The following is a 20,357-nucleotide window of genomic DNA, read 5'->3' as shown; positions in this document are numbered from 1 at the left end:
ATATTTGTCAATGTGTATTTACTTTGACACACAACATGAGCAGCACCAGCCAACAAATGCGTAACACAAAGAATCTCTGTAATTGTCTGTGAATCACCACTCACAGACAAGGCGGAAAATGTCACGATCGACATTCCTGCATAACAAGAACAGACCAAACTGATTCAGCAACATTATTTTTACTTTCTAGCAACAAGCACTTTCTTTGGCAGGAGCAAATTTTCCATTATCTCTCCCAGGACATTAACAGATTTAGCTACTGCAGCTACTCACAGTGCAGTGCAATCCAGGAGGCAAATGCATCAATATCTATTTTCTTCTGTTTTTTTCTGCTGCCCAGGCATGTAACGTGTATAAGATCTTAATTATTCACACTGGATTGGCATTGACTACTAGAATCGAGCAATTATAGGACTAATTGTGCTGTAAATCAAGTCCTGGTTCAATAAGATTTTTTCTCATACATGAAATATGTAGAAACATGTATGGTAGCTTCACTGATGGCTGAAACAGAGTGAGCCGCTGTGTGTCTTTGTCAACACATATTGATATTGTATGTGTGGCGGGGCGTGGCTGCGGAGAGTTGATGCATTGGTGGAACGGTGCCCAGGAAGTTGCCATTTCCTTCCACTGGTCCCTCCTTTCTTTCATCACCCCATCCCAAGTCATCAACCAGCCTCCTCCTCCTCCTCCTCCTGCTGCTGCTTCTCCTCCTTCTTCTTCATCCTCTCTCTGCCTTCATCTCTGCCACTATTGCCCTCTCAGCAATCTGATCACCCAAGCACTTCACTCCCCCCACCCCTCTCTCTCTGCCTCAGTCTGTGTCTCCTTTACCCTCATGTGTCCATCCCCAGCTGGCTGCTGTGGCCAGACATCAAGGTCAAACCTCTCCCTCCCTCTGTCGTTCTTTTCCTCCATCCATTGACTCTACGCTTCCTGTGCTCTGTCGCTATTCTCAAATTTCTGTCTCGGCCCGTCTAGCCAGATTTATTTTTGTTATTTCCTCTGCTTGTTTCTGTTACCAGCATCTAAGTTAAGGGACAAACGTAGTAATTGTTATTATGGTAGTGTTTGCTACAATGTGTTTCAGAAGAGATGAAAAATTGACAGCAAGAACGTGGTAAAAATTAAACCAGAGAAGTTTAAAAATCCATACAAGTCTATAAATCTAAGTCAGCTCAGAGAAGTGTAACATAATAGTGTTTTTTCCTGGTGTGATGACCTGTTACATTATCATGCTAGAGTCCTCAGCAATAATTGTGCCTCTTCCGTGTCTCTTCTTTTAGCTCGACACAGGTTTTTCTGCATGTTTGTTCACCAGTAACAGGATTAACTAACAGCTTGAATGATCATGAACTGTACAGGTTATCATGCCTATAAGAACATGGAATGTTTAAATTAAATTAAGAACATGGGAAAATGTTTTGTGAAATTTATGTTTATTTAGGGTGTAAATGAATATTAGTACAGCGCAGCATAGGGGTTTAGTGGTTAGCACTGTTGCCTCACAACAAGAATGTCCTGGGTTCGTAAACCATCAGGGGCCTTTCTGTGTGGAGTTTGCATGTTCCCCTTGTGCTTGTGTGGGTTTTCTCCAGGTACTCTGGTTTCCTCCCACAGTCCAAAAACATGTATGTCAGGTTGATTGGTGACTCTAAATTGTCCATAGGAGTGAGTGTGAGTGTGTGAGGTTGTTTGTCTCTATGTGGCCCTGTGATGGACTGGTGACCTGTCCAGGGTGGACCCCTGCCTTTCACCCAAAGAGAGCTGGGACAGGCTCCAGCAGATCCCTGTGACCCTGGTTATGGAATAAGCAGGTATAGATGATGGATGGATGAATATTAGTACATCATATAGATATGATCAAATGTCCATTGAGGATTAGCGTCCATAAATCTGCTTAGAAATGAGAGAGAAGAGTGCTTCTCATAACTTCAGCTTCATCATGTTCCACAGGTTTTTAGCCTCATGCTCTTATATTGAAGCTGAAATAACGTGAAGCTGATTTATGCTTTTAGCTTTCATAAGCAACTTGATTTTCAATCCTTTAAGATAGTTATGACAGAAAAACTTGTACTGGTACAAAGAAACAACTGACCGCTGCTATTTTTGCTGTCACTCCAAATTCTGCAAAGGTCTGAGCTGAGCACTGGTGTTGTGGCTGTAACTTAAATCATAAAGCAGACAGCACGCCCCAGAATGGGGAGATATAGTCTGATATTGATGCAAATGTTCTACTGTCTGGCGCAGTGACCGGCGGGCTTCTGCCCTGACCTGATGTCACTTGACTGAGCCCACTGAGTACTGGCACCCTGGGGTCCAACTGCCATTCAATTTTTTTTACTGGCATTCTGTCACTTTGTCCCTCGAAGCATCGCATCTGCTCAGGCTGATAGTCTTTGTTCAGGGAGTGAGGGAGAGATAGAAGGGAGGAGAAGCTGGGACTAGTCACCACTGGGTGTCCAGAAACATCAAGTTTGGCTTGGAGACAGGGAACTTCTTATATTGATGGATAATGCTTCATTTCCTCTTATCTCTTCTCTTCTTGTCTCCGCTCCAGTCAGGCCTATCAACAAGGGATTTTCCAGTCAATTGGTTTTAAGGAGTTTCATGACTACCTCACCGCTCCTGAAAGCAGCACCCAGGAGGAGAAAGACGCACTACGACAAAGAGGTCAGAGAAGTACCTGATTGTAAGTCAGAGATGAATTTAGATCCACTGGTCGGACAGCCGGTTGGCTGATCACCCAGAAGAATATAAAGACTTTCCTCTTGTCTCCTTTTTGTCTGTAACATCCTCTTTTTAACTCTGTCCAGGTATAGAAGCTGTGAAGGTTGCTACAAAGCGTTACGCCCGCAAACAGAACAAATGGGTCCGTAACCGCTTCCTTAAACGTGAGTACCCTTCATCCACTTCTTTCAATATGTGTTTGTAGGTGTGCACATGTGTGCTTGTCCTCCATAGTCCAGTTCCTTAGCAATCAGCACTCTCTGTAACAAGATGAGAAAACCGGGCTTCAGGTGCATTATGAAGCTATGAAAGACTCTCTACTCCACTACAGTATTATGGTAAAGAATGCTAGAGCTAAATATTTCTCAGATCTGATCACTACTCATCGCCACAACCCGAGGTTTCTATTTCAAACTGTTGATTGATTGGTTAACCCAACCCCTCCCGGCATAAAGCCTTTGCAGTCAGAGCTCCCAAACTCTGAAATGACTTACCTGAGGAAATAAGATCAGCTGACGCAGTACCATCTTTTAAAGCTCTCCTTAAATCTCACCTTTACCGGCAAGCCTTTCCTCATCTCCCTTAAATGGGAACGACCTCTTATCCTCCTTAGTATTTAGGATTTTGTTGTTCTTTTATGTCTTTTATTGTGAAGCACTTTGTAACATATGTTAAGAAAAGTGCTCTATAAATTAATGTTATTATTATTATTAGTAATGTAATCCATTACACACATAAGTCTCTCAGACATTGTGCGTGTATGTGCACATGGTGTGACATCACCTTTAAACATTGTTTTTTTTCTATAATCACAAATAAGATCACCAGCACTCTTTTGTTGACTGTGTTATAAGTAGTGTTATTTTTAGTGACTCTGTTTACTGTGTATACATTTAGCAGATAAGGAAACTGTACTGTATACCGTAAAATGTTAAACTGTTCCTGTACAATTTTTTGCAACAAAAAAAGTCCACATTCAGAATGGTGTTATTGAAAACATGTTCAGGTTTCCTTAAAAAATAAAAGATGATTTCATATATTTTAAATGTCAAAGACACCAGTTGAATTAATTCATTCCTTGGCTCAAAATTTGATGTGATTTTTATGCAGAGTGTGAGCTGCTGTGATGTTATCTGGGGATTAATGTTTCAGAATTCACCTCTGGTATATTCATGCACAGCTAGACCCATTTTTCCAGCACTGACTCCCTTGCCGGCACCAAATACATAGAAATGAACTACAGTGGCTGGTTACCTGCCAGAGAGACTGGCACTGCCGACTGGATAAATACAGGCAGAATGGCCAAAATCAACGTGTGTCTTGGCAGATGCTGATTTCCCACCCTGGTTGCAACCCGTGGAAATCAGCCGTGTATTTAAATGCATATAAAGGCTCTGTGTGTTTCTCTGTCCCAAATGGAAACCTGGCCTCTCTGTCACACCAGCAGCATGGCCTGCAGTAACCCAGCCACCTAATCCTGTTAGGCCCAAGTGGCTTAGGCCACGCCAGGCACTAAAACCTCAATACCCCTCTTTCTGACCGCCTGCCTAGCCACTGCACACACCATATGGTCTTCATCACATGTGTGTGTGTGTCTTAACTGGCCTTTTACATTGGCAGTAATCCGTTTGAAGACGTCTTTGCTTTTACACATGCATGTGTTTTGGCTGGGTATATTGCTTCAGGACTGCCCATGTATGAGATTCTGTTCAGAGCAGTTTGCAGGACAGATGTCTGCAACATCAGGCAGCAACATCAACTCTTTTATAATCTTAAAGACTCCATCTCATTAAGTTAAAAGGGTTCTGACATTTGGCAACATGAATCTTAGTCTCTTTGAGTGAAACTGGCCTCTCCACAGTCGCCAAGTGCTTGCTCATAAGGGATTGTTGGGTTTCTATGTAAAGTGCCTTGAGCTGATGTTATTATGATTTGGCGTTCTAGAAATAAAATTGAATTGAATTGAACTGAATTGCAGCAGTCACAGGCTCTTCCAGGAGGACTTATTTCTGTTTTTACTTACTTTTCTTTAGGTTTAAAATTTCTTGACAGGTGTCTGCAGTGGAAGTGGCAGCAGATAATATCGTCATCAAGTATTACAAGCCTCAAACACATTATCCATTATGTTTGTCAGGGCATTCCTCAAAAACTAGTCAAAGTAGTTTGGACGAATTAACGTCTGTGTCAGTCTTGCAAGAGGCTACGAAGGGGAACTCGCATATCTCAGTTACCAGTGATAAGTATAAAATGACCAATGAAGTTCAGTAATACATACAGGAGTTTTTTTAGGTGCCAAAACACAGAGAGATATTTGGGAAGCATCTACTCCAAAAACAATGACATTGATCTTTGCAATGTAATTTAATGTTAACTTGCCTTTGAGTGAAACTGTAAGTAAACACAGAAAATTCCTGTAGCTACTGTAGTAAACTGTGTAGTGCTGAGTGCTACTTCTAATGATGGGTTTTGTTTCAGAGAGCTGCAGCACGTTCACTCTTGTTTCTCCCCTGGTTTCCAAATATCACAGTGGAAATAGTGGGTAAAATGTAAGCATTATATTAATAATATTAGCGATTATGTTAGTTCTAAACAGGAGAAATTCACCCAGCTCAACAACGCAGTTTTCCTTTAAGATGTTTAGGACAACGTTTTCGAGGATCATACCCTCATGTGTAAATTCCCATTACAGAAGGTTCACGCCCACCCCTGCCCTGTGTCAGTCCTCTTCACCTCCTTCTCTAGTTGTGACCTCTTTTCTACAGTGTCTGAACCACACAGACACACTCAGAGATGCCAACAACCCTCAGCTGAGCAGGCTGATCTCTTGAAGCATTACAGAGCTGCCAGGAATTTGTCCTAACTGCACAACTCGGGTAACGGGGTCAGGGGGGTCTACTGCAGCGACTAGTGAGTGAAAGGACAAAACGAACTGGAAATGACAGAGAGCCTCAGTCAGGCAAACACTGGGAAGCAGGTTGAAAAGTGACCTGAATGTTGACTGTACAGAAAAAGCTAGAGATTTGACCCAGTTTCATAGTTTAAACATTTAGCAACAACTGGCGGTGAGAAAGCAGGTGGGGGCTCAGTGTGTTAAATACTTTTCAGGGGGTTATGCGGCTCCTGATGGATGAACTTCACTGTGGGGATTTAAACACCAGGTCAGCCAGCCTCAAATTAAATCAAGCTTAATTTGTCTTGACTTTAAGTGCATCTGTATGTGGGCGGATGCTTATAGATTGTGTGTGTCTGTCTGAGTCTGTGTGGTTATAAGGGGATGTTTAATTAATGGATTTAATTGACCGTAAAAGAAATGGTCATTTGAGGTTATATTAATTTTAACAAGTGCCAGATTTTAAGCAGAGAACGCCAGTGCTCTCTGAGTTTTATTATTTTTTAACATGCACAACCTACCGGTAACATGGATATACAGGTGTAGTTTGACTGAGGCCTCGTGAGTGTTAAGTAACAGGTATCTATGGTGTTCGTATCTTTCAGTCCCAAGTGTGTGAGTGAGTAATGCAGGGAGAGAGAGAGGAATGACACATGGGTAGCTGGGTGGATGGAGAGCTGAGGTAATTTAATCCAGCGGGGGCAACAGGTGTGGGCCGAGTTTACACCCTTGTCTTCTAGCGAGCGCAAAGCTTTCATGTACACACTAATGCAACCCGTTGCCCCGCAGATAAATTCAAGCCAGGGTCCAAGAAGAAGTCGCTGTAAATTAGGAGTAAAAATAGCAGGGGGGCCGTCAGGGTTATGCAGCCGCAAAGGTCTTGATTCAAGTCCAGGTGGGAGGGGGGGGCTGTTTTGCACATAACCCAACATCTCTTATCACCATAGTTACTAATAAAAACCCCACAAGGTACACGTGAATCAGAAGAGACAGTCTTTCAATAAAAGCACATCTGAAGTGATATGCTGCCAGGAGTTCAGTAAAGTTTGTCTAAAGCCTGCCTGATGCTGGGGTCTTGGGTATGATACCTGTATTGCACATCAGCTGCCATCTTTTTCAAATAAATGCATAACATAAATGTTTTTGCTGAAGATCATGTTTTTTTTTAAAGGTCATGCTGCTCCTCAATGTTTGATGGCTCCCTGTTACGAGAATACCTGAAACTGAAGAGTCCTCGTTAGAAACACAAATGCAGTTTCACTTTTTTATTTTTGACGGAAGCCACAGAATGCAAAGATGCTTTAGAGTTGCTGGTTTAACCTCTTGACCCATGGTAATTCGATACCTGTCGGTGTCAAGCATGAACAACAGGTAACAGAGGTGAGGTCAAGTGAGGAAAAAATAAAAAGTGGAACAGGAACTACAGGAAAGAGGAAGGAGGCAGTTGAGTGAATTGAGGCAGCTGGTGTGGTCCAGTGTGGATGACAGCCAAAGAGTCACAGCTGGGCCGGGGGGGGCGCCACACGAAGACCGCTGCTTCAGTTTTTATAGCAAAGCTCACACAAGCGCACATCCTCACTCAGAAAACACGAGGCAGCAAATGACTCCTGGCTCGTTTGTTGCAACAGGTGGACTGCTGTCTCTGCACTCAAACACAGACACTGGCAGGCAGCTGCCAGGTGACAGGAGATGCTCTTTCTTGTTGGCAAAGCAATCCCCCCCTGTGTGTGAAAGGCAATGCTCAGTGTGTGTCTGTGTGTGTGTGTGTGCTCTTATCAAGCCCTCATTCACTTCAGAGTGGATTAACAGAGTTAAATTTCACCAGATCCCAATCAAAAATGACAGACAAGGTGTGTGTGTGTGTGTCTGTGTGTGTGTGTGTGTGTGCGCGCGCGCACGCACGCGTGCACGTGTGTGCTGTGCTGTGCGCGTTGCATTCAGCACCTGGCAACCCACCATACAGCATTTGCCTTTTATTTACCACTTCACTTTGCCCACAGGGAGGTTGGTGATTGCAAAAGGGAATTGTGGGAGGAGTGGCAGTGTTAAGAGAGATAAAAGAACGAAGTAAGGAGAGAGATAGTGGCAACAGGAGGGCAGCTGGAGATGTGTTGTATTTATTCGAGCACCGTAAGAGCTGTAACTTTGCATCTGGTATCGGTATGACAGGTGACGCTCGCCACCACCACCTGCCTGCTATTGTGCCATAGACACAAAAGACTTCCCCTCTGGCACACACACACACACACACACACACAAGGCTTTGATTAACAGTCTAGTGTTTAAAAAAAAAAAAATACTGTATGACTATAAACTCATGCAGGACAGAGTTTTGGGATTAGCAGTGCACACAGATAAAACAGAAAAGAACAGACACTGGGAAGCCAGATGGTGCAGGAGTACTCAAGTTAGTGTTTATTTTGCTTTCATGGCCTTTAGATGGTGTGAATGAAATGTGTCACAGGTTTGTAAATTAAACCACCAATATGCAAATTTGGGGCCAGAAGGAATAGAAACGTGGCCCATGCTGAGAACCAGGGTAGAATTTAAGTTCGTAGCACTTGGGCGCGGCTTTTGAAGACGTCCTTTGTTCCCACACACACTCATGCTCCTGACAGAGGCACTGCTGTTGGACATACAGATAACCAGTTATACAGTTAGCACTTTGTATTCCTCTGTAATAATGAAGTCTCAGTGGAGTAACTAAGTCTAGTCCACAGGGTGTCTGCTGCCCTCAGTTACACAGTTCAGTCTGTGTGTGTGGAAAAAGGATTAAGCCATAATTGAGTTGCTTAACTGTGCCTTACAGGTTAATGGGATTCGTTTCCATGAGTGGGTTTGCTTAACACATAGATATATGCAAAAACTGCAGATGCCGGTTTTCTATCACCATTGAATTTTTAGCCATGCTAGCAGAGAATGGTGGTGTTGGTTATATGCACACATGGTTTCTAGACAATGTATCCTAGTGACTTTGTGTATGCACTGCTCACGTATCTTAATTTATAATAGATCCTGATTTATAATTCTAGTATTTGCTCTGTGAATTTAATCAGTATTAATCAAATTTGACTTTATTTACCTACAGTTGCAGCTGTTAGGAGGCACTTTGTCTACAAGCTGCACACATCTTCATTTGCCGTGCATCTGTGTCTCTTTTATCAGTGCAGGGCAGTGGCTGTTGATGCAGACAGGCAGTCAGAGAGACAGACAGATACAGAGACAGGCAGGGCAGGGACCGGTGCTGCCGTTCCCTGCTAGAGCCTGGCCTCGAGACTGCTGACTGATGCAAAATAAAAAAAGATGGGGGTGGAACTGTTAGAGAGGTAGGGAGAAAGAACGAAAGAGTGACTGAAAACCGAAGCAAGACTGATGGGGAGAGAGAGAGAGAGAGAGAGAAAGAGAGAGAGAGAGAGAGTGGTTGGGGGGCTGAGGAGAGAGAAAGAGGGAGAGACATTATTGAGCCAGTGTGAGTCAGCAGGTCGACAGAGCTTCAGGGTGCGGCTCCAGCACATCACAGCCACTGTAAATTTGCAGTGGATTCATCCTGAAGTCCATATGAGCCTTTCTGATCTCCAGTCACTCAGTGTGGAGCCTTTATTATCAGCACGCTGTTTGTCTGTGAGCAAACCCTCACTCACATACTTTATGAAGGAACGCTGTCACTAACACAATAGTGTAATAGTGCTAGTAGGTGTGTGTCCATGTGTTGTTAAATGCTTTCCCACACATCTAATAAAAATAAATGGCAGCATGTGCTGGCCACTCAAGTTGAGCAATGTGTGATAACTGTGTGTGTGTGTATGTGTATGTGTGTATGCGTGTGTGTGTGTGTCCAGGACCAGGAGACAACGTGCCAGCGGTGTTTGGCCTGGATGTGACAGACGTGTCAAGGTGGGAGGAGACGGTGCTGAATCCTGCACTGCAGATACTGGAATGTCTCAGTAAGGTGGGGCCTCACTGGGCTAAACCTGCAGCTTCCTGTCAGCATCTTTCTTTATCTTTCCATCACTTGCTTCATTTACCTTCAGTTAGGGTTTTTGTTCTACTTTCTCCTTTTTCTCATCTCTTTTTCTTTTGTTTTCCTTCTTTCTCATTCCTGCTCTGCTTTCCTTTTCTCTTTATGCTTCCTCTCCATGCTGTCTTCTTTGCTGTCAACTTTATTCCTTAGTTTCATATTTTCTTTTTCTTCATCAATTTCTTCTTTTTTTTCCTTTTCTTTTTGTATTTATCACATCTTTTTTTTTTTTTCCCTTTGTCACCTGCCTCTGGCTTTACTTCATGCTGTTTTTATAAACTTCCTCCTATAGTTATTCTCCAATAGCTGTGTTTGAAATCACTCCTGTTCCCTCTGTAGTTCACCGCATTAGTGTCAGATTGTCAGGGTGAAATTTAATTCTTCATGGTTTCTATTTGGTGAAAACTGCAGTCATGTGACTGTACACCTGCCTCAGGTGATACAAAATGATTCTCATCAGAAAAGAAATTGCTGCTCAGTGTAGTGTAAACTGTGACGCTTGCTTATATAAATATTTATATAAAGGAGAAAACAAAGGAGTGGTTACAGACACAGCCCAGCATTTCATAAGACTCTGCTTAAACCTCAAAGCCTAAAACTGGAAACTCTGTGGCTCAACCAATCAGGGCGAGACGCCAACAATTCCACCAATCAGGGTACAGGGGAAGGAGCTGAGAAACAAGCGGAGTCACCACTCGTGTGATATTTGTGACAAAGTGATCATTGGTGACCTGGAGTGGACAGGTGAGAGGATCATCATACAATATCAACATCAACATCATACAGTAACTCCACAACAGTATAGGTGCATTTGCAGGGTGTCCAGACACGACTGACCCCACCCAGGTATTTTGGCACATATATAAAGTGTACTAATTACACTGTACGGTTGTTTCTACTCAACACAATGTGTGTCACCCAAAACGTGTCCATGACTTATTTAAACAACCGTTTAAACTAAGGATTTTTATTTTCTTAACCTGCAGCGCACCTGAAGTCCAAGAAGCATCACCACCATGTGAAGAAGAGGAGAAAGTGCGACCATCCTCCGAGTTCTGCTGCAGCTCCTGCTGCTGAGGGAGAGACTGTCTCAGGGGACACTTGTGCTTCTGTTGCCCTAGGCTGCAGCAAAACCTCTCAGGAGTCTTCCCAAGACTCCAAGACCACGCACAAGGAAGTACCGGTGACATTTTAACAACCTACACTGGTTCTGGATTGTGTAGATCTTCACTGAGGTTTTAAGTCTTGCTCTGCTCTAACAACTGGGTGTTTTCTTATAATTTCACAAACATATCCATGTTTTTGTTTTTTTTAAACACAGAAACCTCTTCTGGGAGACTCTGCACTTGGGGTACTCTCCTTTTTCCCACTGAGCTGTTCTTAACTCCTTCAAAACCTAATGTCTCAGCTCTGCAGAGACCTTTATAAGACTGATCCTGTAAGAATGTTGGTAATAACAAACATATGTGAGAATTTTTTTTTATATCCGTAGTAGAAAGTCATTTCTCTAGTAAAATGCTGGTTGTATGAATTAGAACTTTTATGGCAAATGAAGCTAAAGATTTTTTTCTCAGTTTTTAAAAATCTTTAATTGTAAAATAATGTTTATTTTTCCATTTTTACTGAATGTGCCTTAACTGAGAGGGTGGTCTTTCATATATTTGCTGCTGAATGAAAGTCTTCTATTTCTATTAGCATTTCAGGATTTGAGTTTCTTTTGCCTGCTGCAAGTAAGCTTAACCAACATGCACTTTTCACTTGATAAAGTTGGTATTCAAATCTTGAATAAATGAAAGGATTTTAAAAGTTCTCTGCCAATGAATGAGGTTTGCTCCACTAAAGTGAAAAAGAATTCAACAAAACTGGATTTGAGAGGTTTTCACATGACATCAATGGTAGTTTTGTCTCAGTGAGACCTCATCGGCATGCTTACACAGCACAAGTGCCATGCTCTGTTTGCCTGCTGCCACTTTGTTTTACTGCCTTTAAATGTGTTTTTCTAGCTCTTTGTTTGATAATGACTAGAAGCATGATTTGCACTGTTGTCTTTCAGGGGAACTTAGCCCAGCTCATTTCTGCTCTGACAGTAGTATAAACCACCAGCTCAGGCTCTTAGAAGAAAAGTGTGTTTTCACAGCAGTGCTCCCAGTTCTGTGTTTACCCAGCAGCGTGCCGTACCCCTTTTAAACCAAGGTGTGTCTGCCTGCTGTTAGACCACTTACACAATATGTGGCGCCGCTCCAAAGGCCTGTTTTGGCGCTTGATTTCCCTCTCCTCACCTGCCACTTTTTCTTCGCACCTCCCCTCCTTTTTGAAGAGTCAGACAATTGTTCCTGGCTAACACTCAATCACCTCTTTCTTCTAGTTTGGATGTGTTCTTTCAATACAAGTTTAGTTCGCATGCTCCCACTGTTTGACCTCATCCACATGACTAAAAATATTTCCAGACGTATAATAGCTGGAAGTAAGTGCGTGCGTGTGTGTGTGTGTGTGTGTGTGCGTGTGTGCATGTGTGTGTGTCCCACATTTGCTTGTTCCAAACTGGGTCAGGCCTCAAGCTTACTGGGAGCTTACCATACAGTACAAGAGTGGCACTGATAGCAAAGGTCACTGTGCAACCGGTGACTATCTTTTTTAACTCTTTCTGTGTTTTGTGGTGTGATTAGTTTTTTTTTTTTGTTGTTTTTTTTTTTTTTTTTTGCTTTTGTTGTAAATTTTTACATTCACATCTAAATTGTTTTCCCTCTGGTGATTTTCTTTTTCTTCTCTATCATCTGTCACTACTAAAACAGAAACGATGTCAATGAAGTAAAAGTATTCTCTGGCCTGGCACCTCCAGGCACTGCTGATTCACTCCACATTTAAAGAAGAAGGCTTGCGCAACACAGTGACATAAGGCTTCAGCTCCTTGAACTGGGAATTCACACACTCGCAGGAGTGGAAAAGTAGGGCAGCATCCGCGGTCACAAGGCTAATTAGTGATTTACTCACCGTGATGCATTGGATCATCTGCGAACACACGCGTACATCCACTGAGTTGAACTCATTAGCTGTGAACAGTGAGCACAAAGAATCAACACAAAGAAACAGCTTTGAAATGGGAGACCTGCAACACCTGATTATAGCTTTTTTTAAAGTGAAGGTTTCTGCCTTGTTGAATATTTGATCTGAAGAGTGCAGCTCTCCTGTGAGTGCTGGTATGTATAGCTGCACATAATTTCACTCGTTTCAAGGCTCAGTTTCTGTTTCTCCCTCTCAGTCTGGTCCTGCCCAGCTCAGTAGCTACAGTATGTATGTCCACAGAGCACATACTATCCTGTGCATGAGGCCCATCAGGGGGGAGCTGTGAACTCTCTCATGTCCCACATGCTGCAACCTATAGATGCTTCTGGTCTCTGTCTGGCCACTAGTATTGACTTTACTGCATGTGTTGCAATCAGTGTACACAGCAATGTAATACTGTTTGCAAGGTGATCAGTTTTTCCTCTGGATTGCTTTGACATCGGCTTTAGGTATATCAGCCAATCTGTATCACGATGAATAGATCGGTTCAATTTAGTGTTGAAACGATCAGTCAGAAGAATCTGTTGCCAGCAAACTTGATAATTTGTAAATCATTAAGTCATTAAACATGTTTTTTCCTTCTCAAATAAGATCACTGGCTGTGTTTTTTGTTATATATTGCTTTAAAACAAATACTGTTTATTTATTACTTGTGTTATATGTTATATGTCATTTGTTTCATGTGACAATCAATTTTCAATTGACAATTAGAAAAAAAATAGCCCATCAGAAACTTAAGAAGAGACTAAGTATATTCCCAAAATGCCAAACTATTTCTTTAAGGAGTTCATCAATGCCACACTGGCTGTGTATAACAAAACCTAATTTCTAATTGTTTAGGGTTCTATCCTGAATTTGTTTGTTTCCTAAACAGCCTGAGTCTGTGCCGTTGAACTTGTAGAGCTTCTCTGCTGTAGTAGTGTGTTATAAAGTGACTGTGCATTTAGGTAATTTCAAGTCCACTTAATCCTAATCTCTAATCCCATTTAACTAAACATTCTCCGCCATCTGGCCCTGGTGAGACAAAAAAAAACAAACAAAGAAAACCCACACACACACACACACACACACACACACACGCACACACACAAGGACAGACATGCAGGCAGCTAATCAGACAGAGAAGCAGATGTAGTCGAACACACTGCTGATGTGATTATCAAGAAGAAGCTTTATTTATGAGAAATGTCTCTGTTGCTAATGTGGCGCATGGCTATGGATAAAACAGAAGGACAGATCTGGCTGTGGTAAAATACTAGACACCACACAGTCTTATAATCTCAGGGCAGAAGTATGTGGAACGTGAAGGTCTTGGCTAAGAATGGGCAACTTTGTCGCTGTAGGCAAGAAAGTGGGTGAATGTCACTGTCAGGCTGCCAGCTGTTGTGTGTTTGTGTGAAATGTGAGTAGATGCTGAGCACCTTTGACATGACTTTAATTCTCTAGACCTTAAAATGTGTTGATGTATGTGTGTCAGTCGCTCTTCTCAAGAATTCAAAAACTTGGCAGTTGCATAACTGCGAGAGAAACACGACACTGTCAGGTGTGACTCAGATAAGGGAGCATTGTTCATATGTGTGTGCACACCAGAGGTCCGCTTTCACACTCGCAACATAATAAGAAACACACACCACAACTGCTCCATCGGCTTTAGTGTTTGTGTGTGTTTTGGTTCCCTCAGCAATAAGTGTACTAACATTGTGTTTGCACCGACGTGCACTGAGGGTTACACACACACACACACACAGTCATGGCTGTAAAATGAGCGATCGGTGTGTTGCAGCCTATTCCAGCCCAGACAGTGTCTTATAATGTTTCAGTGTGTTGTGATGTATGGATCCAGAGCCAAGTGCAGCTCGTCACTGACTGATGCGAGTCCATAGGGGCAGCCAGGTTCACTGAGTTTGTTTTGTCATGTGTGGCTCCTGTGGGCTCTGCCATATACAAACAAAGCAATAAATGTGATGTGATTAGATGAGAAAGCCTTTAGGGAAAATGTCATAGGTGCAGTATATGCAGTTATAGTGTTATAGTCTCTCTCTCTCTCTCTCTCCCTCTCTCTGCTGCGTATTTCCTGGTTATGTAATGCGGGGGCCGCTCCGTACGTTTTTTCCCTTCTTCTTCTACCCAGTCCAGACCATGACAGGCCTTCCTGTTTTTCGAGCAACCCAGTGAACTCTTTTCCCAGGGCAACACTTAGGAGGGGCACACACTCATGAACACACACACATGAACACCCACAGCATATACTCAATTGTCATGTACTTTAGGTAGTTAGGTAGTGTGCTTGTTTTAGAAAGAACTGCTTACCCATGATGCATTGTGTCTGCTGGGCTACATACATGTCATTGTCTCATTTTTCATTGTTTGTGTTTGTGTGTGTGTGTGTGTGTGTGTGTGTCTCCCTCAGCCTTCATATCATAATAAACCCTCTCCTCCTCCTCCTGTCCATCTCTTCTCTCATTTATCTGTCCCCCTGCCTGTTTTCACCTTTGCTCCCAGCCAGGAAATGGGTGTGCCAGCTCATAAAGGGCGATTAAACAGCCCAACTGCCTGTGTGTGCGTGTGCGCGCGCGCGTGTGTGTGTGTCTGTGTCTGGGTTTCTCCATTGTCAGTGACTTAAACTGGAGCCGGCTTTTTCCCGCCAGTGCGGTGTTTTGTGGGCGGGGTTTTTGGCTGGGCTCAGCAGCAACAAAGAGTCACAGCTTCCCGCCCGATATGCAAATAGACGCGGAGTGGGCGGGACTTGGAGCTTCCCACTCTGCAGCACTTAACTGTGTCGCTGCCAGTGTGTGAGCAGAGTGCAGGCAGGCTGTGAGTGTTTCTTCTTGGCTCCTGGCGGTAATTTCAGTTCAAATCATTACTTGATCAATGTCCAGATTATTGTGCCGGAGGAAAAATGAACTGTCGTTACATTGTGTGCAGTATTCCCCTGCTGCATTACTGCCTGGATCCTGATCTTTTCCTGATCGTAGAAATGTAACAACACAAATTAATTCAGGAATATGCAAAGTGCAAGCACAATACTAAAAGGGTGAAGGTGTTAAATTTCTCATTTCTTTCCAGAAGTGTCGGGACACGTTCCACACATGCACTAGGAAACACAAAAATAAGAGCCCATGTTGCATTTCACTAAATGACACATGTGCAAGGACTTAACTAAAGTATAATCAGGAATGGAAAGTTAACAATAACTAAATATCGTGTTAGAAGTTAGGGTCCAGTTTACTTGACTAGCCCATGTGGTGTCAGAGCGCTCACAGTGCACACAGCCCACAAGGACTCTGAAAATATTTGCATCTCTCTGGCACATGCAGAAACATGGATGCAGAAAGCATGAATTGGCAGTTCATGTTTTTTAGCTCATTGTGTTAGTTTTCCACCATTTTAATGTTTAGGATCATTTTTATAACTTGGCATTGTTTTTTTTTTTCCTGTGAAATCAATCTAACCACTGTAAAGAAAGTCAGTGAGCATAAATGCAAATATGTTTTCAAAGTTTAATCAAATCAGTCAGTTGATATCTGATGGTTCTGGGGGTCCAGTTGTCAGTCGCACACACACTCACATATTTAACGCTAATGCTATTTTAACCCAATGCCTGCTTGAACTGTGCAGAACCACTTGCATTGGAAATATTTCCACAGTGTAAACGTGAAGCTGCTCATCGTTAATTGTTCTAAATTTCAGCTAAAGCTCCTTCAGTGAGTTTCTGATATTAAAAACACACTAAAACCTACTGCAGTGCTTAAAACTTAGAGCTCCATTAGCTTTTTACAGGTACTGTAAAACAAGTGTGTGTCCATTTGTGTGTGACAGCTCTTGTGTTTTAAGTGTGTTATACAACCCAAGATAACACTAGATGTGTTGAAGAGCAATAGCAGTTTGCTGCTGAGCGACACACAGGCATCACAGGAATCTCTTCACCAGCACTTTTACTATGAAGAGCAACTTAATTGCAGATGACCCTGAAGTGAGGCCACAAGTCCAAACAAGTCTCATAATAAAGTTGTTTTTCATACTTGAAGTGCTGTTGAAGTGTTGACCACCTCTGCAGGCATGTATTGACAGTTTTGTGATTCTGGACTGAAATGAAATGAATGAAAATGTTCTGTGCACTACATTGCTGCTAAACGTTGTGGCCGGTGAGGATGGAGGCTGTGAGCTGATGTGGAGTATGTTACTGCTGATCAGTGAGTGAGGGGGACACAAATTTCTAATTGTGGGTATGTGTTTGTGCAGTGGCTGAGACAAAGGTTGGCGATAGGCGCGAGGGGAAGCCAGTGGAGGGAAACCGCTGGTGAATGTGTGTCAGACGCACTCTGGCTGATAAGGTGTTCCCTCCTCAGGGCAGTTAACGGTTAACAGATGAAACGTTTGGGCCGGGCCCCGCTGCAGTGGCGTGGCTTAGGGAGAGAAGGGAGTGAAAGCGGCAAACTGAGGTTTGCAAAACATTTTAGGGGAAGTTTTAACTGATCTTCATTTGACTGCTGTACTAACCGCTGCTGTGATGAAGCTTGCAGCTACGTTACAGTGGTCCACACCTACATCATGTATTTGCATATTTAACCTCATTTCATTATAAATTTGCTGTGTCAGATTACTGAAAAGTTGTGAGTAAGGTCCTAACCCTAAATAATTCTGCTGTTCTGGTTGTTTTAAGGTCCCATGGTGTGAATGCTGTTACAGAGGCTGAACCCTGTCAAGAATAAAAACACATGTAGTTTTTGGCACCAAACTGGAAATTTACAGTTAATTTCCTTTAAAAATCTTCTTTAGATTTCTGTCTCTCAGTCCATAAAGTGTAACAGCCACTTGTCTGATCCAACTTTATTGTTTTGTACTTCACATTTTCTATTGAAAGACAGTGAATGACTGATATTTGTTAGGATTCATGCAGCTGAGTTTGAATGCATGCCAGTAAGGAAATAAAATGAGACACTGGTTCCTTATTTATTACATGGCAGTTAGGACACACGGCCAACCCCCCCCCCCCCACAACGCTGCTCTGTGTCTGCTGTGGTTCACTATAAGACGGTATCTGCCTGCCTGCTGCTCTGTTTTCCATATATAACTTCTGACAGGCTCTCCTGTGTCCCCCTGTCCTACTTTACACCTTCCACCAACCACTCTGTACAGGAGAGCCAGACCTCCACTTTGCGTGGACTGTGTGTCTAGTTTATAGTTGAACCTTCTCAGGTTCTCATCAGATAAGATCAGTAAAACTCAACAGCTACTATTAAACTATTATTACTATAACACATTTAAGTAGTTTTAGTTATTGTGAGTGCTACTTATTTAGAGCATGAGATTACTTGCATGATTTAATATCTAATTATAGTCTTATGTGTGTCAGTAGGTCTTGTTGTGTGATGTGGGCCATTTATGTTTTGATCCAGATAAAGCAGGTCACAGTTATTCTAACTGGTTTGTTATGCAGTTTTGTTTTTCTATGTAAAATGATCCTTTGCTGCTCCCTTGTGGTGAGATTTGGAACATGACTGTAGTAATATTCGTGGTGCATAAAAATCCATGTATCTAAAGCCTTTTGGTTTAAACCTGCAGAGTAAATCACATCCTTCTGTTTCATAACCACAATACATGCTAAAACAGTGTTGCATTCAAGTTGCATTTGTGGGTTGAGGCTTTTTTTCATTTCACAGTTTGGTGCATTGTTCTTTTTGGTCATGGTTTTTTAAGGTGTGACATTTTGTGTATGTGTGTGATGATGTGATGGAGTCCTTCATCTCACAAGTTTTTTTTGTTTTTTTTGTTTTGACTGACCCAATGCTTTTCTCCTTTTATTTGAATATGTCCAGTGAAACTGTACAGTGTTAGACTATATGGTAATAAAACAGTAAGGAAGCCTTTATCTTGTTAATCATCTCTATAGCTTGAAACCCTTTGGTGGGTCTCAACTCTGAGGTTAGGATCCACACTTGCATGCACTAAAACTAACACTATTTCCCATATTTACTTGTAATTTAAAAATTCTGAAAAATTCAAGTTCTGAAAAATTTGCAGTTACTGAATGTCCCTGTTTTAAGAATAAGCATTCATTTAAAAAACATATTTCTGGAGACTATATAATATCTACATAGACACAGAGCATCCTTGGTTGAATGTAATAAATGACAAGTTTATTGTTGCACAAAATGTACAAAATAACAAGCAAATGGACGGCCCCCACCCACCCCTTCCCACCCTCTGGTTCATTCGCCATAATGAAGCTGAATTTCTGAATCCTATGACTACGGCAAGTCCGATGGTCCAAGCCAAACGCATGGTAATTCTGAGAGACAACACATACCCAATTTCAGCATCACTTAACAATTAAAAATGAATAAAAACACCTTATTTACACATTTCTGTCAGAACTTTTACAACATGCCATCTATATATTTATACAGAATATGCTTGTGCACATACCCCTGTATAGAAAATATATTATAAGATCAAATTAAATTAGACTAAGGGCTATAGACATCAAGTACAGCACTTCTTTTTAATCTCCTTTTGAATCTTTTTTTTTAATATTTTCATTTCCCACTTATTCAATGACGTTTTCAACCTCATACTAAAAGAAAGAAGTCTGGTTGTATGCAGATGTTGATGTATTTTTCCCTTGAAGAGCCAAGCTGACCACACAGATGCCTGTAAAAGCCTCACATATTTACACTGGAACACTCACATCTCTTAAAATGCACGCCTATAACTTCGACCACTTGTGTGTCTAATTTCATGTCGTCTCGGCTCAGATGTTTTACGTGACCATGAGACTCCATCCCCTCTTCAGGTCCAACTTGATGATGTAATGAGAGTGTAAACCAATCAGCTTTGGCACTGGGTGAATAAGCGAGTGTGCTGTGGTTTCCAAAAATGCCGTTCTTGGCTGGTACAAGTCATGTAAAATCTGATTTGTCCCTGTTTGTGCACTAATGTGAGACCACAGAGAAGCTGAAAGTAGATCTGCTGAGGTTGACATACTAGTGCAAAACGAGGATGAAGAAAGTCGTTGTCTTGCCGAATGATTTCTAACAAGCTAGTACTGTGATATCTAACCCACATTAGCACCATGAAGAGAAAGAGAGCGTGTGACATTGTTCAAGTAAAGCCAGACACCTCACAAGATGTTTTGTGCTGGAACATTTACAGCGTTAAGGGCACGCACATTACATGGATGGAATTTGTTGCGCCAAGGGAAAAAAATATCTAGTGAACTGATGCATGTGTGGGAATGCGGATGAGGGTGATGGAAGAAATGAAGAACTCAGAGCCCAAATTGTAGGCATCCTAAAAAAAAGCTTGGCCTCCTTTTCCTTCAGCTGTACTGATGCAAGAAAATAAAGAAAACAGGTGGAGGCAAATCTCCGGAGTCTGTCCATCACATTGCTTCATAATTCACCTGTAGGTGAGGATCAGTGCAGCTGAAGGAGACAGAGCGACCACAGCACAATGTCTGCAATGTTAAGAGCATAAAACCCCTCCGGGTAAATGGAGTGTGTGTTGGGGACAGTGTTCGGGAACTAGTTTGGGATCAGATTTCAGGGTAAAAGGAGAAATGGCATTTTCAAAGTGTGTGCAAAAATACTTGTCAGACGACTGCTGGAACATGAACCCTTTCTTTTTTAAATACATATTCAGTTGCTTCAGTTC

General features: G+C 42.2%; 1 protein-coding gene across 4 annotated transcripts in view; it reads left to right on the top strand.

The window, feature by feature from the left end:
* trit1 (tRNA isopentenyltransferase 1) overlaps window positions 1-12,251 on the top strand; it is a 29,124-nt gene extending 16,873 nt beyond the window's left edge. For 2 of the 4 annotated variants that reach the window (XM_026300638.2, XM_026300641.1), the window contains 5 exons: window positions 2,561-2,673; window positions 2,817-2,894; window positions 9,460-9,569; window positions 10,265-10,382; window positions 10,625-12,251. In XM_026300638.2, the coding sequence (XP_026156423.1) occupies window positions 2,561-2,673; window positions 2,817-2,894; window positions 9,460-9,569; window positions 10,265-10,382; window positions 10,625-10,833 (628 nt within the window). In that variant the 3' untranslated portion in view covers window positions 10,834-12,251. Of the gene's footprint in view, window positions 1-2,560; window positions 2,674-2,816; window positions 2,895-9,459; window positions 9,570-10,264; window positions 10,485-10,624 lie in introns of all 4 variants that reach the window. The other 2 variants (XM_026300642.2, XM_026300639.2) reach the window with 2 other exon arrangements.
* Window positions 12,252-20,357: the final 8,106 nt, after the last annotated feature.

The sequence above is a fragment of the Mastacembelus armatus genome, chromosome 11, assembly GCF_900324485.2.
Source record: "Mastacembelus armatus chromosome 11, fMasArm1.2, whole genome shotgun sequence".
Lineage (NCBI taxonomy): Eukaryota > Metazoa > Chordata > Actinopteri > Synbranchiformes > Mastacembelidae > Mastacembelus > Mastacembelus armatus.
The sequence above is the reverse complement of the archived record's forward strand: the minus strand, read 5'-3'. Positions and strand labels throughout refer to the sequence as shown.